The sequence below is a fragment of the Mesoplodon densirostris genome, chromosome 13 (assembly GCF_025265405.1).
Source record: "Mesoplodon densirostris isolate mMesDen1 chromosome 13, mMesDen1 primary haplotype, whole genome shotgun sequence".
In the NCBI taxonomy this organism is placed as follows: Eukaryota; Metazoa; Chordata; class Mammalia; order Artiodactyla; family Ziphiidae; genus Mesoplodon; species Mesoplodon densirostris.
In genome coordinates, this window is record NC_082673.1 from 83,370,631 (window position 1) to 83,387,521 (window position 16,891).

Here is a 16,891-nt window from a genome sequence, read left to right on the forward strand (position 1 = left end):
AATCCAATGACCTCTTTGCCTTTCCATCCTCAAGTCTCTAGCCAGTGCCTCTCATTGTCCAAACCCGACCAGCAGTTAGAGGTAGCGAGCCTGTTGACGCATCCATAAAGGTTAGCCTCCTAAGGCACAGAGAAAGGCAGAGAAGGACACAGCCTGGACCTGGAGGGCAAGAAATCAAAGGCACAGAAGTGTGGGGCATGTTTACTGGTTTGTATGGAGAGTAACAGTACAAGGACAGTGGTAGCAAGTGACACGATTGAAAAGTCAGGCAGGAGCCAGGTAGTGGATGGGTTGTAATACAGCGCAAATGAGATTGGTTTAGAGTCTACAGGCAGTAGCAATCCATGGGGGGCTTTAGTGTGAAATCTTCTATAATCAAAATTGGGCCCAAGAAGATGATCCTGGCAGGCATTACACTCTGTGTTGGGGTTTTGAGGTGTGAGTTCATTTCATCCCGCACCTCTCCAACGAACCTGCTGAGAAACAGATACAAGAGGCAGACAGGAATCAAGACACTTTATTACTAGCAAAAAAGAGGGGGACCAGGCTTCCCTGGTGGTGCAGTGGTTGAGAGTCCGCCTGCCTATGCAGGGGACACGGGTTCGTGCCCTGGTCCGGGAAGATCCCACATGCCACGGAGCGGCTGGGCGTGTGAGCCATGGCTGCTGAGCCTGAGCGTCTGGAGCCTGTGCTCCGCAACGGGAGAGGCCACAGCAGTGAGAGGCCTGCGTACCGCAAAAAAAAAAAAATAAATAAAAAAAATAAAAGTTGGGGACCGTGGCTGCAAAGTGAGTGAACAATGGGGGTCCTAGGCCTTCTTTTTGTACTAGCTACAGCTCCTCAGCCAGACACAGAGCATCTGGGCCACTGTAGGGCTCACTGAATCAGTGGGTTCCCTATGGGAAGGAAAGCAGCCTGCATGGGCAGGCTCCCGTCGTAGAGAGGAGGATCCGCATTCTTACCCCACATAAGGCCTGGGCACAAATACATTACACGGGACCCCTACTCTCTGTGAGATGGAGAGGGACAAGTATAGATGCAGAGAAAACAGCAGCCCATGCTCCATACATTCCTATGAGGTCTCATATATGTGTAGAGTCTCCCATTTCACAGATCAGAAAGAAAATGGGAAGAAGCGAAATACAGCTTCTTTTTCCAGAATAATTTTAGGGTGGAGTGACTCCAGGTGGTTAGAGCAGTTCACACTGGTTAGAAACTGGTTAGCGCCAGTTAGGAAGCTATTCTGTGGGAGGACTTAAATAGTGTTAGAAAAAGAAATATAGGGACAGTTAGTAAATGCATGGGATTATGGCATCAACAGGAATTGGTACCACAGTTGATGTGGATGAATCAGGTACGAGGAAGTGCTATTAGAAAGAAAATGCATGTTGAGGGGGTGAGAGAATCAAGGACAGGCTGAGCCAGTGGTACCTGTGGGAGATGCAGCTGAAGCTGTCCGGCAGGATGTTGATGCTGGGCATCTGGAGCTCAGAAAATAACATGGTGTGAGAGATACTGACATGGAACCATCCAGAAGTGATGGTTGAAGTCATGATAAATCCCCAAAAGAGAAACAAGAGATAAAATGGCTAGCTAATGGTTCTTTAAATTCAAAAGAATTAAAATAAAAAATCAATTCCTCAGTCACACTAACTATATTTCATGTGCTGCTAAATAGTTAGATGTGGTTAGTGGTATTTGGAAAACAAAGATACAGAATATTTCCAATCATCACAGGAAATTCTTTTGGACAGTACAGTTGTGGAGTATTATATATTGGGTGAGGATGGTGATTGGAATAACACTTTACTTTTTCTCCCCAACACACCTGAAAGAAAAGAGATGAAACTATGAAAGAAATGGCACACAGAGGCAGAGAAACTTTCAAGGAGTAAGATGATCAAGAAGATGCCTCCAGGTAAAATATAGCTTTTAAAATGTCGCTTAGGCAGAACTCTACCTAGGCTGAAGTCATTTATTTAAAGGAATAAGAGAAAAGTGAACTTGGACTGGTAGATAGAGGAAGTTAACGTTGTTAATTGTCAAGGAAAGATCAGACTCCTGGTTTGGAGGACAAGGACCCAAAAATCACATCATGGGAGGAGAGTGTTTCCCAAATCTATTTATTCACATCTATTTTTGAGTGAACAGACATTTTTCAGACACAATTAGAGCACTCATTAAATGTTGATTGTCTCTGCTTTTCTTTCTAGCTTGAGTTTTCCCCCTCTTGGATCCACAGTTATTGTGAAAAGCACAAATGAAACATGTATCCAATCCTCAAAGTGTTTATAGTGTAGAAGGAAAAATACAGCAAGAGCATAGCAGAATGTAGAAGGAGATTAATTCCCCAAAGAAATACACAAATGAAACACTCAAGGAGGTCACAGCTAGGTGGAAGAGAGAGGGTCTTGGTGGAGGAGGTGAACTTTGAGCTGAGTTTTGAAGAGTGGATAAGGTTTAGGGATGAAAGGAATTTTATACCAGGTGGGGGAAAAACATAAGCAAAGGCACAAGTGTAATAAGATAAGAAGAATATTCAGGAAACTGAGAATGTTCCACTATAAACTAGAGAATAGTTAATATGAAATATATGAATAACAGATAAGGATGAACATGATGGTCTTTTTTTTTTTGAATTTATTTATTTTATTTTTGCTGCGGGCGGGCTTTCTCTAGTTGCGGTGAGCAGGGGCTACTCTTTGTTGAGGTGCGCGGGCTTCTCATTGAGGTGGCTTCTCTTGTTGTGGAGCACGGGCTCTAGGTGCACAGGCTTCAGTAATTGTGGCTCACGGGCTTAATTGCTCCATGGCATGTGGGATCTTCCCCGACCAGGGCTCGAACCCACATCTCCTGTATTGGCAGGCAGACTCTTAACCACTGTGCCACCAGGGAAGCCCCGAACATGATGGTCTTGTTCATGGCACATGAGTGGTCTTCAATGTAAGAGAAGGAGAATAGCACAGAAAGGTTTTTCTGGTGCATAATGAAAAGACCTATCTAACTGGAGCAGGAAAAACAAATATTCTGAGGTTCTGCAAATTCCAGGTCAACTTTGATTCTTCTTTGAATGAATGAATGTCAAGGCTCTGCCTTACTAGGTAACAGTTATCTACAGCTTGAAAAAACACTTCCCTAGATGCTATTGGGCACCAACATGCATCCAAACAACCAACTCAAAACTCTGTAAGAAACCCAACTTTCTCACCCAATCTATTGTCCAAACCATTAGCTTACACCAATATTGTCTGACAAAGATGTTTAAGTTAAACAAAATTGTTTTAACAGAGCTAAAACATCTGCTGCATTTAATAATAATCTCCCTGCTGTTGCAACATATGGCATCATCAGAAACTTTATTCCAGGGCCCTCAGAGCTTCAGAGATACCTCAAAATGCCATGATTACCATAAGTAGGTTTCGGCAATTCTCAAAGCTGAAAGAAAAACCCTTAATTCATTTTAATATTTAAAACAAATATGGGCCATTTGGATCATTTGCAAGAGAGGTGGGATTACAAAATCTACAATAATTAGAATCTAACTCCCCAAAGAGAGATGTTGTAAGACGTAGCTTCCAGATGGAAAATTCCTTTCACAGGTCTGTATAAGATATGTTCTCAGCCTGTCCCAGGCTCTCCTGAATTAGATGAGTCCTCCTCCAAATTTCTAATGGGGATCACGGTGGGCACGAGTCTCTTTACTACTTTTTCTTTTTTTTGGCCATGCCACGTGGCATGTGGGATCTTAGTTCCCTGACCAGGGATCAAACTGGAACCCCCTGCAGTGGAAGTGTGGAGTCTTAACCACTGGACCACCAGAGAAGTCCTAAGTCTCTTTACTTTTATACAGAAGAATTATTACAACATGACCCTGGTTTAGGTGGAAGTGAAAGGAGCCAAAATTTGAATTCAACATAACTCAGTTAAATAAATGTTAATCAGAAGATCTTATATTTCAGCCATTGTGCTGGATAAATACCAGAGAATCAGATGAATCATGTAGAATAGCTGCCTTTAAGTAGTCCTTATTGGCCATGGAAAAAGAGAAATGCAGACTAGTAAACATTATAAAGTATGACAGGTTCTATGATACAGTTAACTTTAAGGCATGCTGGAAGTATAAGAAAAACATTTCAACTCAACAAGGAAGCTTCACTGAGGAAGGGATGCTGGAACGGTATATCCAGGCAAGAGACATGACTCTGAAAGTAATGAGAGGGAGGTGGCTTTCTAGGCTGAAAGAACCACGTGACACAGAGTAGGGAAATAGCAGTTCAGGGAGCTGATGGTCATTTGGTTTCATGTGTGTGGCAAGCAGGCGGAAAGGGATGTGAGGAGAGAGTAAAAAGGGTAGATCCTGGAGGACCTGTTGGGTCATGCATGGGGGTTTGAATTTTATCTTGGAGGGAATGTTACCATTGAAGGGTTTTCCTGCAGAGAAGAGTGACATCAATGTCATTGTCATCACAGCATCCTCTCTAATATGTCTTGAGAGCATACTCCGCCTTGGGCTGAGAACTGTTCATCCTTAATCTCACCACAATCTTGGAGGAAGTTAGGATCATTATGATCATCTTACACTCAAAAAATCAAGGTCTTTAGAGGAGAGTAGTTTGCCTAAGTCCCTACAGCCAGGAAGCACAGGAAGTAGGACTGGAATCCAGATCTTCCAGACATTGAAGATTTTGCTTTTGACACCTACGGTGCACTGGTTCTGAACCAGACCAGGCTTTGGGGATGGAGACCAAGAGACCAGACAGGTAAGGGATGCTTAGTATGCTCTTTGCTAGTTACAACTGATAACAAAATTGTTAAAAAAAAAAAAAAAAAAGAAAAAGACCAAGTCCTTGCCTCCCAGAAAAAAAGAGCCAATATGCGTTCAACTTCTTGAAGCTGATCATCTAAATTAAAAATGTCAACATTTGGGCCCATTCAGTAGTTTCTTCCTGGTATTGTGCCAGGTGCTATGGGAGGGAACAGGGTTATGGTAAAGTTGAGTGTCACCTTCAAGAAACTTTGTTAAAAACCTAGTTTAGAAGAGACCTTGAGCAAAGAGTTTTAGCATTTTCTGGTTCCTCCTGTCTGCTTGCTCTCGACCTTAAGAACAGTGCCTGCAACTTCAGGTTATCCAAGGAAAAAGCCTGATTCTCAGGACTTCAAGAATCTCATTATGGTGTGGGACCCACCAAGCAAAAGGAAGCATGGCTCATGTGCCACTTATCCTTTAGCTATTGCTTGGCAATTTTTCTTTGGAAAAATGATTAGTAACAATTATTAAACATTATTATTAAATATTGACAATCTCAGTCATTTCAGAACCATTTATTCCTCACTGGTTTTCAGAAACTGCTGCCATAGGTCACTCTTAAGGGACAGTTTATCCCAACAAACAGGCATGCAGTGATTCAGATCCAGTGTGGCATGCTGTAAGAGAGATCTGTAATAGATTTTGTTGATTTTGACATACAGAGCACATTGAACAATGCCTACTGCACAGGTTAACACTCAGTAAGTAGATATTTTCCCTGAGTGGAAAAGTGCAGTGTACTCAAGAAAGTACACAACTTTGCTGCAAGGTATCAGAGGAAACCTGCTTCCCAATGTTGCCAGCCTTCATCAGATCATATATATCTTGTCATCAGTACCTTTGCTAATTCTTTCTTCTCTTCCGATAATTAAAATTCTATTCATCCAATCCAGAGGAGAGACTGAGTGTTACTTGTCTCTGTAATTCCACCATGAATCGGTGGATGAATAAATAAATGAATTATCATGGGAGTGCTTATAAGTGCCCTGACAGTGTTCTCTCTTCCTTCAGGATGTTTATATGTGTTGTTTGAGACCTTCATGCCATACTCTTTACTGCTTCTCTATTGAGTTTTAAATCCTATTCACAAGTCAACTCAGGCATCATTTCTTTTAGCTAACCTTCTATCAACCTTCAGTTTAGGTAGAACCCAAACACCATATAGGTGTCTGTGTAGTTGTCCATCTCTGTCCATAAACTATGTAAGACCAGGAATTGATTGCTAGTCACCATTATAGTCCCAGGGTCCAGCAAAGCTCATGGCACATAACAGATCCTCAATAAATGAATTAATTCATTGATGAACATATTAAGTCATTTAAATATTTCCTTTGTATTCTACCACAAGAGAAAGCCAGTTCTTGAAAAAAAATCCTACAGAACTTGAACACTTCTGTAGAATAAGACCTCTTGGTTCTGTATGCAAGTGCAAAAATAAAATGCAATTTAGTCACCCTTGAGATAATTTCCTAAGGAAAAAGGATCTGCTGTCACTTAGGCACTTGCAATGTTTTCCTTCACATGATATAGAATTTCTAACAGTTGCAGTGTTATAATTAGCTCTGAAGATGTAAATGGGGTTGGATTTGTGAATGACATTTAAAATATCCAGAGCCTAATGCTGAGTTCTGATCACTGTACACCTGAGGAGAACCACCATCCTGATTTCCTTCTGTCTGAATAACTTTCAACTGGGCTTTCACCTGAGACAAGCCAACCCATAACATGTTCTCAAATGAGTCCTCTTGGGATTGAGCTATGCTGGTTGATTCATATAAATCATTGTACACCATCATGCTAGTAAAAACTCTTCACTGAGCTGCAAGGGCTCTGCACACAATATTTCTAACCATTAAGGAGTCTCTTCAGGAAGGGTATTATTATCCCCATGCTACAGATGGAATAGCTAAGACTCAGAGCTTGCTCAAGTTCACTAGGATAGTAAGCAGCTAAGGAAAGATTTCAAATCCTGGGCAGTCTCATTTGAAAGCCTGTGCCTTCTCTGCCCATCTACCACTGAGGAAGTTCTCAGGGATAATGGAAACCTGAATCAGAGATCAATATCAATGGAAAGTAACTTTAGCACTGAATGATACAGAGCCAGCTAGCTTAGATACTAGCACGGGAGGGAAAGAGGGTGGCGAATATACCACAAATACTTTATCAGAATTGTACACACAGGACTATAACAAACTAACAGCATATTTTACTTAATCCTCAGAACAAAGAACCTTGCACCAAAAGAGCCTCTTTTTGTATTTCATCTATTAAAAAAATGAGGCTGACTTATAGTTTTGTATTGCTTTATATATGTCACCTTATTTGAGGCAAACACAATGCTGAAATAAAAGATATTGTCCCAAGTATGGATGAGGAACCTAGGACTGACAGTTAAGTGGTTTAGGTGGCCAACTAGGAGGTAATATGGCTGCGGAATGAATTCTAGCAAACTTTTCACCACATTCGAGTTGTCACTTGTTCTCACCTCTGTGTATTATTTTCTTCTTCCTTCCATCAACTTAAAAAAAAATAAAGATTAGAGAGGATGGAGGAAGCTCCCTTCACCGTGTTAGATTTACTACATCATAGTGACTCTGAGACACTGAACTTGAAGAATGGGAAAAGAAGAAAAGCCTTATGAGTACGATAAGGCAATCATTTTCAATGTCTCCAATATTTCATATACATTAAATAAAAGACTGAGCTTCCCAGACAGCTTATCCACAATTGCAGTTCTGGTTGTGACAGAGCGTCAAGAACAGCTGATGAATTATTAATACAGCAGCACTGTCTGAATTGGCATAGATCCCATGGAAAGAGTGACGTGCCAGTCTGGCAACTGCTCTGTTTTGCAGAAGAACACAATGTATATGTATATATAAACTGGAAGATACTGGGAGATGTTTATTGTACAAGGTGATTTCTTTCTTAAAGTTATTTTTCTAAATTATTTTATAGTGATGATCAGGGCAACTACAATTAACCTATTAGGAGGTTCCATAATTGTTTTAGGCTTCAACTTAGAAACATCCTAATTCTGAATCCTATGAAATCCATGTAGGTTCTGTAAATTCAGTAGTTTCGTCTGTGCCCCTGGCAATAACATATGGCAGTGGGAGTTGAGTTTTGTCAGGTTGCACCCTACCTGTCCACCTCCTTCATTATCACACAGACCTGGCTTTGCTCACTTTAAAGATCCATATTTTACTGCTGATTCAATCATGTTAAAATGAAAAAAAATGTTGCATTTTTTGAAGCTACTTTCTTTATAATTTCTCAAACCATTATGGCATAAAGCTTAAAATAACAAGCATGTGTCCATAGACGTAACTTTAAAAAAGAGCCTGGCATGGTAGAACTAATAAATCTATTGAGCATAGGATTCCCAAGAGCATATAAACATGTTGAACATAAAATATGCTCATTCTATAACCAATTTTAACACATTCCTATTATTCCTATTTGAACATTACTTTCAGAGACAAAGATATACATTAATTTTTAATATATAAATAATTTTAATAGGAGCAAATCTTTATGTTTTTGAAAGCTAATTTTATTTTGGGGAAACATATCATTTGAGGCCAAAGCTATTTTTTAAAATCTTATAACATCCACCCAGTCAGGATGTCCAAGAAACTCCTTTATCTTAACCTCCTCCAACTAAAACTCATGGTCTCCACCTTGAACTAACTTGCTTTCCTTTCTGCATCCCCTATCCTGGGATTGGTATCATGTTCCATAAAATTTATTGTGTTCAATGATGTCTTCTGAAAATCAGGATGAGGTATTAGGAACTACACATGTAAAAGATTTCCCTCTGAGCTTCCTATAATTTGAATTGCTATGTAGTAAAAAATTTATTTGAAACAGCAATTTATAGTTTGAGAAAAGGAGAGTCAAAGATGAGAATGCTAATGTTTTTCAGAAACCATGGCCTTGTCCACAAACACAGATGTCAGTGAAAAGTGTCAGAAAATCACTTTATGTCTAGAATCATTTTATTTCTTGTGGGGAACAACTAATTGAGTGTGGCGAATCAGACTAACTCACTTTGACCCGTGAGTCTGACATAACTATTTCCATAAGAGCGTATGGAAAAACCCGAACGAACTTTCTGGCCAACCCAGTACTTTAGACTCTGGAATCCCATGACAGAAACTCTGAAAGAACACTTGCAAGTCAGGATGTGTTTGGGGAGGAAATAGCTCTGTGTAATTCAGAGACTGGCTACGTGACAACCAGGGCATATGGCCCTTCCAGTTGGTACCTGTCTTTGGTTTTCCGTCTCTAGGCGCAGCCTGGCTTCCACACACCTCCGCGTCTCGAGGAAGGCTTGGCGCTGGGCCCGGTCTGACAGGTAACTGATAAAGATTCCAGCCGTGTTCATACACATGAATAACACTGCCTGGGCCACAACCTAAAACAGAAATACAGACATAGCCCGGTCAGGTGGTTAAAACAAGAGCTATTGGCAGGCAAAGAGAAAAAGTAAATAAATAAAAATTTCCAATATAAATCTTAAGGTAATAATCCAAATGTTTAGTAGCAGGTTAGTAGAACCTTCATTCAGGTCTTGGGGTCAACTCATCTCCCCAGACCTCCCTCAACCACTCTATCCAATTCAAAGCTTCTCTCTCCCCACGTTTGAATTTGAACTCAGATTGGAAACCTCAAGTAAAATAGAGCAGCTTCTTCTCTCTTCCTCTTCTTAAGGGGTTGGGGAACCAGGTGAGCAGGAGAGAAAGAGATGAATAAAAAACAGGAAAGGTGTTAGTTGAATGGTACTACTGTATTTTGACTTTGGTACCCAGTTTTTCTTGAGTAGCATCTAAGTCCTGATGTTCCTAACTCAAGAGAAGATGTCATATTTGTCTACTGCCTTACATCTCCATTGCCATTACCCATCTCCTAGGCACCAAAATCTCCTGGCTGGACTCTTAAATTAAACTTTGTACTTTCACATTTGCCCCCTTCCAAACTTCTCTCCAGTGAAGAAAAGCAGGCAGATTCTGGAAGGGAGTCAACACTTGGAAGAAAGAAACAGCATAGTGTGGATTTCTTGATTTTTATGGCTTTAGCTTGCAGGCAGGTAACACTCAGTATAGTGTAGGGGAGAGAAGCTCCAACAGAAAACCCAAGTGACCTGAAGAAGCAAAGAACAGAGTTCAAAACAACTATGGCTGCTGAAAAGTGAGAGGAAAAGCCCCCAAAGAAGAGAACCAGTGAGGGGGAACCTTAAATTCCTATATAAACTCTTCCCTGAACCACATATGCACAGGGCAAACAGCAAATGATTGAGTTGATGATAAAAGAATTGAACTGAGATTTGAACTGCATTTCAAAAGACAAAGATTGTCATTTGATCCCAACCAAGTTAACCACTTTCTAAAACACAACACAACAAAACAAAAATCACAATTTCCAGAAGAATGCAAGAGAATCCAGAGTCTTAACCACGTAACATCCACAATGTCCTGAACATAACATGAAATTATGTGACATGGGCATATACATAAAAATGTGACCCCTTCTCAAGGGAAAAGATAATCAACAGAGACCTGTTCTGATCTGACCTGGGTGTTGGAAGTAGCAAACAAAAATCATAGTAGCTCTTACAACTTTGCTCAGTGATATAAGGGTAAATATGCTAGTAATTAGTGCAAAGATAGGAAATATCAGCAGAGAAATAGAAACCACACACACAAAATGGAAATTCTAGAACTGAAAAACACAATACCTGTAATTAAAATTTTACTGAATGATATTAACAGCAGAATTTAGATGACAGAAAAAAGAGTCAATAAGCTTGAAGCTATATCAACAAACCAAAGACAATATGAAAAGCAGTCAGAGTAAAATGTTATATATAAGGGACCTACTTTCCAGTTATGATAATGATTTTCAGTTAGATAAAAGAAATGCATTGCTAAAATATAATGATATAAAAAGTTTGCAAATCAAAACAAAATAAAACTGGTTTTGCTGTGTAAATATATATTAAAGAGAATTTAAGGAAAATCATTAGAGGTAAATAGGATCACTATGTAAGTATAAAATGTGTAATTCATCAGGAAGATATAAAAAGTATGAACTTGGACACATTTAACAGCATAGCATCAAAACACCCAATACAAAGTAAGATATAAATCTATGGAATTATTTATAAATCTACCATTATAATGGTCTATTTTAACACAATTTTCAGCAGTTAATAGATAAAGATTTTTAAAAAATCAACAAAGATAGAAACAACTTGAATAGCTCATACAATTAACAACCTTGAAATGGAACATGGTATGCAAATTTAATAGTACAAATTCTTTTTTAGGCACATACTGAATATTTGTAAAATATGATTTTATGATAGGACCTGAAGTTAACCTCAGCAAATTTCAAAGAACTAGTATCATGTAACCACAGTCAATGACTATAATAAAATCAAGTTACAAAGCAATTTAAGAGATAATTAAAAGAATACCATATGTTTAGAAATTAAAAATACTTCTAAATAACTCATGGATCTAAAAATATATCATAATGTAAAATATGTATAGCTAAAGAATAATGAAAATACTACTGAAAAAAACTTAGGAGTCCTCACCAAGGAATATATAATAATAAATGCTTCATTAGAAAAAGAAGAGTATATATATAACTGATTCATTTTTCTGTACACCTGAAACCAACAAAACATTGTAAATCAACTATAATAAAAATTTTTAAAGAAAGAAAAAGAATGAAGAAAGGCTGAAAATGAATGTGCTAGCCATTCAACTTAAAGGTTTAGCAAAAAACAAAAAACAGATAAATCCAAAGTATGTAAAAGGAAAAAAATAAGAAAGGAGCTGAAATTAATGAAATAAAAACCAAACATAAAATACAGAGGTTCAATAAAGTCAAAAGTCTTTTTTCTGAAAGGACTAATTAAACAGTAGCACTTCTTACAAGCTTAATAAAGAGAAAAAGAGAAAAGGTTCAAACAAACAATATTAAGAATAGAAAATGAGAATTTAAATATATGGCAGAAATTAATAGATAATAAAAATATATGAAGTTCAATGCTAATGAAAATCATAAATAGAATTACATATTTCTTAAAATATATCTTTATCAAAACTGACTCAAGAAGACAAGAGAAAAATTAAATAAATGCAGTCATAATTAAATATCTTTCCACAAGGAAAGCAACAGGCCCAGATGGCTTCATCAAAGCATTCTACAAACACATGTTGAAGAAATAACTTAAATATTTCATAATCTCATCCAGAGAGTAGGAAAATAGGGAATATTCTCCAACTCAGGTTATAAGGCTAGCAGCATCCTGCTACCATAACCAATAAAGTTGGTGCATAAAGGTAATTAACAGATAAATCTCACGCATGGACATGAAAGAAAATTCCTACACATAATATTACTAAATCAAATCCATCAATACATAGAAAAAATAATTCAGTTTGACTGCATTAAATTTATCCCAGGAATCTGAGGATAGTTTAACATTATCCAATCAACTAATGCAATTCACCACATTTACAGCTTTAAAAAAAAACATATAATCATCCCACTGAGATGAAACAGCATTGATGAATTTCAATATTCTTTCATTTAAAAAAATGTGGAGATTAGGAGTAAACTTTCTTAATCACTATGCAGAATATCTACAGAGACAAAGACAAAAGCACCTAAAATGAACAACTTACTCAATGATAAAAGGTTAAAAACATTTGCTTAAAGGCCAGGATGAGTTATCTCCAAATGTATTCAACATCATTCTCAAATTCCAGCTATCTCAGTAAGACAAAAACAGAAACAAAATAAAGGTGATAAAACTTGGAAAGGAAGAGATACACTTTCATTTTTGCAGACAATTATCTATGTGGAATATCTGAAAGTCTCTACAGAAAAATTACTAGGATTAATAAGAATTTAACAAAGATATTGGATATAAAGTCAAAATAAAATGCTAATTGCATTTCTAATGCAACCATGACAGATAGAAAATTAACTTAACAGAGAAAATAATGAAATTGAATTTAAAATAATCAAATAAGACCCAGATGGAGGGTTGTACACCATGTTATGCTGTAAGATGAAAGAATTGCTATAGTAAAGATTTCAAAACTTGGTAGGTATTTTTACCCCCAGTGGAATTCAAGATGATTCTAAAATTTGTAGAGAAGATCAAAGAGTCAAGAATACATAAGATATTCTTATGGAGATATATGTATGCGTATAGCTGATTCACATTATTATACAGCAGAAACTAACACAACAATGTAAAGCAATTATACTCCAATAAAGATGTTTAAAAAAGAAAAGAATACATAAGATATTCTTAAAGGAGAACAAAATGGGAGACATGCAGTACCAGGTAACAGACTTGTTATAACATTGAAGTGATTAAGACCTCATGGTATTTACATGGGGATACACAAATTGACCAGTGGATGTGAATAGAGAGCCCAGAAACATAAACACACAAACTTGATAATCATGCTTTGTAGTTAAAAGGAGAAAAGAGGGACTTCTGAACAAAGGGTGTTAGAACAGTTTGTTATTCACTTGGGAAACAAAGTAAAAGTAAATCCCTGCTTAATCCAATACATAGAAATACATTGCAGGTGGATTAAAGTCTTAAATATGAAAGGAACAAATATGAAATTTTAGAAGACAATCTAGGAGAATACTTTTACTAGTGTAATAGATTTTTAAAATAAAACGCAAAGAATACAAACCATAAAAATAGATGAATACACTTGATAAAATTAAGATTAAGCATTTCTATTCATTGAAAGACATAAATAAAATGGAAAAAACTATAAAGAGATATTTGCAACATTTATAATTAGCAAAAATTAATTTTCAGCTCATATGAAGAACTTGTATAAATCTATAAAAAATAAAAACAATCCGATAGAATACAGGGTAAAAAATAAGCAGGTATTTCCAAGACAAGAGACTATTAATATGAAAATAAGGGCAATAATCTAGGAACTCTAAGTTAAAATCCACACCCATTCCACATCTACCCGGTTGGCTCCAGAAAGAAAAAAAAAATAGTAGGGTGTTATCAAATCAGCAAGGATGCTGTTGGCAATGTGAATTGACACTGTTACTTAGACTCTGCACAACGTTTAATTTGTCATTTGCTAAACTGCACATTTCCCCTCCATACCCAGAGCCATCTTTGCAAATATGGCCCAGGAGACATGCCCAAGAAATGTTAAGAACAGCATTTTCTACAAGGGCTTGAAACTGGAAATAATCTGAATGTCCACCAATAGTAGAATGGATATTTTAGGATGTATTAAAATAATTAAATACTACTCAGCGGTGACAATAAATCTATTATTGTATGAATCAAAATAGATAAGAAAGCAATATTGAAAAAAGTGTGATTCTAATGACAATAAGTTCAAAAACAAGTAAACTAAAATAATACATTGTTTGTGAATATATGAGAAAGCATATGACTCCATTTTTTTACCCATCAAATTGTCAAAGATAAACAATTTGATAACACATTACTCTGGCTAGGTTGCAGGGGAAATAGTCACTCTTATACCTATTTGGTGAATCCATGAGTTTGGCAATATCTATCAAAATTGACACTCATCAATTCATGCTCATCAGCTCAGTAACTCCATTTTGGTGTAGCTCCAGGTGCAAAGATCAAAGGCTATCACAGCATTCATTGTAAAGGTGCACAATTGGAAAGAATCTAAATGGCCATAAATAGAGGATTGGTTAAATTATAAAGCCATACAACTGAATATGTATGTAGATAAAAACATGGAAATTTTCTGTATACTAACACAGAACATTCCTATATATACTATTAAGTGGGGGAAAAAAATAAAGGACTAATATTTGCTATCCCTTTTCTATGCGTAGACTCTTTCCGTAAGGTACTGGATAATTCTGGGGACAGAAACTGAAGCCTAAATGTATAATCTCTACCATTTATATTTTTACATGAGAGTGTGGTACCTATTCTAATACATAGATTTTTAAATAAATAGATTGATAAATGTACTGTTAGAAAAGAGAAAAATGCAAACTCCTCATCATGACAATAAAGCCTGCTTGATCTTCTTCAAACTCATTTCATACCATTTCTCCTCTTACTCATTTTGTTGCAACCAATCGGGTTTACTTTCTATTCCTCCTCTAAGATTTTCCTCTCTCTGGTCCATTGCAAAAGCTGTTGCTTCTGCCTGGGACATTCTTCCTCACACTTCTTGCCTTGCTGATTCCTCTTATCCTTCTGTTCTTGGCTTTATTAGTTTCCTCAGAGAGGTACTCCCTGGTCACTATATCAAAGTAGGATTTCCCTGCCATTCTTTATCCTGGCACTCTGTGCACTTATCACAACTTGTAATTATATATTTATTTGCACACTTGGTTGTCTGGTGCCTATCTGTCACATTGGATTATTACTTCAAATAATGCAGGGATGACATTTATTTTAGCCCTTGATTGACACCTAGTACCTAGCACAGTGGCTAAGTGCTCAGTACAGTGCCTGTTAACTGTTCAGCATCTAATAAGTGCTGGATATTTGCCGAATGAGTAAAGGAATGGGTTAATAGCTTTCCTATGTTTCCATCATTATTTACAAGATATGATGGGCTAATGATCTTAAAATAGCAATAATAATGTAAAACACCAAAAATATCCTTGTCAACACTAATAAATATGTGAGAGCTAAAGCATACGACTTTACAAAAGATAAAGGAGGGAAGCATTTCTGGTAAAGGGATGCTAGCTATTAACTATGCTACCCAAATTGCTTTAGGGCTTTAACATGATTAACAATCAAAATCCCAAGTGAAATTTTCCTTTGGAACTTGGAAGATGACTTAAAAGTGTATCTGAAAGAATACATGAATTAGAATACTAAAGAAATTTTTGCAAAAGCGATTACAGAGGGTCCTTGCACAGCCAGAAGATAATATATACCATCATGTGACAATAATTAAAACTCTGTGACAATAGTGAAAACCTCAACTGAAGAATTAGTGGAATAAAATAGAAAACATAATGAGTTTGTATATGATCCAGATAGCTCAACGATTCAGTGGAAAAAATAATTGTCAGTAACAGGCTGATTTATCATTTATTGGAAGAAATGGCTTAGAGTCCCCTCATACTATATGTCAAAATAAATGCCAATGGAATAAAGACTTAAATGTGGAAAATGAGACTACCAAAAAAGGAAAAGAAAATAAAACGGAATATTGCTCTAATTTAAGCAGAAAAGCTTGAGCTGAGGCTCAAATTAAAGGTAAGTAGTGTTTTTTTTAAGGTGTTTATTTATTTATTTATTTATATTTTTGGCTGTGCTGGGTCTTCGTTGCAGTGCGTGGGCTCTTTGTTGTGGCGCGCGGGCTTCTCTGGTTGTAGTGCAGGGGCTCTAGAGCACACAGGCTCAGTAGTTACAGTGCGTGGGCTGCTATCTAGTTGGGCTCTCTAGTTGTGGTGCATGGACTTTAGAGCACGCAGGCTCAGTAGTTGCAGCGCGCAGGCTTAGTTGCTCTGTTGCATGTGGGATCTTAGTCCCCGGACCAGGGATCGAACGTGCGTTCCCTGCATTGGAAGGCAGATTCTTAACCACTGGACCACCAGGGAAGTCCCAGTAGTGTTTTTAAAAACACTTAAATCAATCTGATACATTGCTGATGTGGAGGGACTTTCCTAGGTATTTCTGGAAAACAAACTGGCAACATGTTGCAAAATTTACTCATTTCTTTTGACCCAGTGACCCAACTTCTAGTTATCTATCTAAAGGAAACAATCAAAAACAGGATCAGAAATTTCTGTTAAGGGATGTTCATTGCAGCTTTATTAATGAAAGTTTTAAAAAATAAATAGAAACTGCATAGTTTCAATAGCAGGGGAAATGGCTGAATAATTGAGGCATGCATATACAAGGGAATATAAAATTGCATTAAAAATATTTAATGACATGAGCAAATCTTTATGATACATTAAGTTGTAATATTTAAAACTGTATTAAAACACTAATCTGTAATTTCAGTGTGATCTTAATGCTTAAATAAAAGGAAAAAATATATACAT

At 37.0% G+C, this 16,891-nt stretch overlaps 1 protein-coding gene across 1 annotated transcript in view; it reads right to left on the bottom strand.

Annotated features, from left to right (window-relative positions):
* Positions 1–16,891, bottom strand: part of ADCY8 (adenylate cyclase 8) — a 218,853-nt gene that overhangs the window by 161,499 nt on the left and 40,463 nt on the right. Inside the window, exon 2 of the mRNA XM_060115762.1 lies at positions 9,078–9,227. Within this exon, the coding sequence (XP_059971745.1) occupies positions 9,078–9,227 (150 nt within the window). The remainder of the gene's footprint in view (positions 1–9,077; positions 9,228–16,891) is intronic.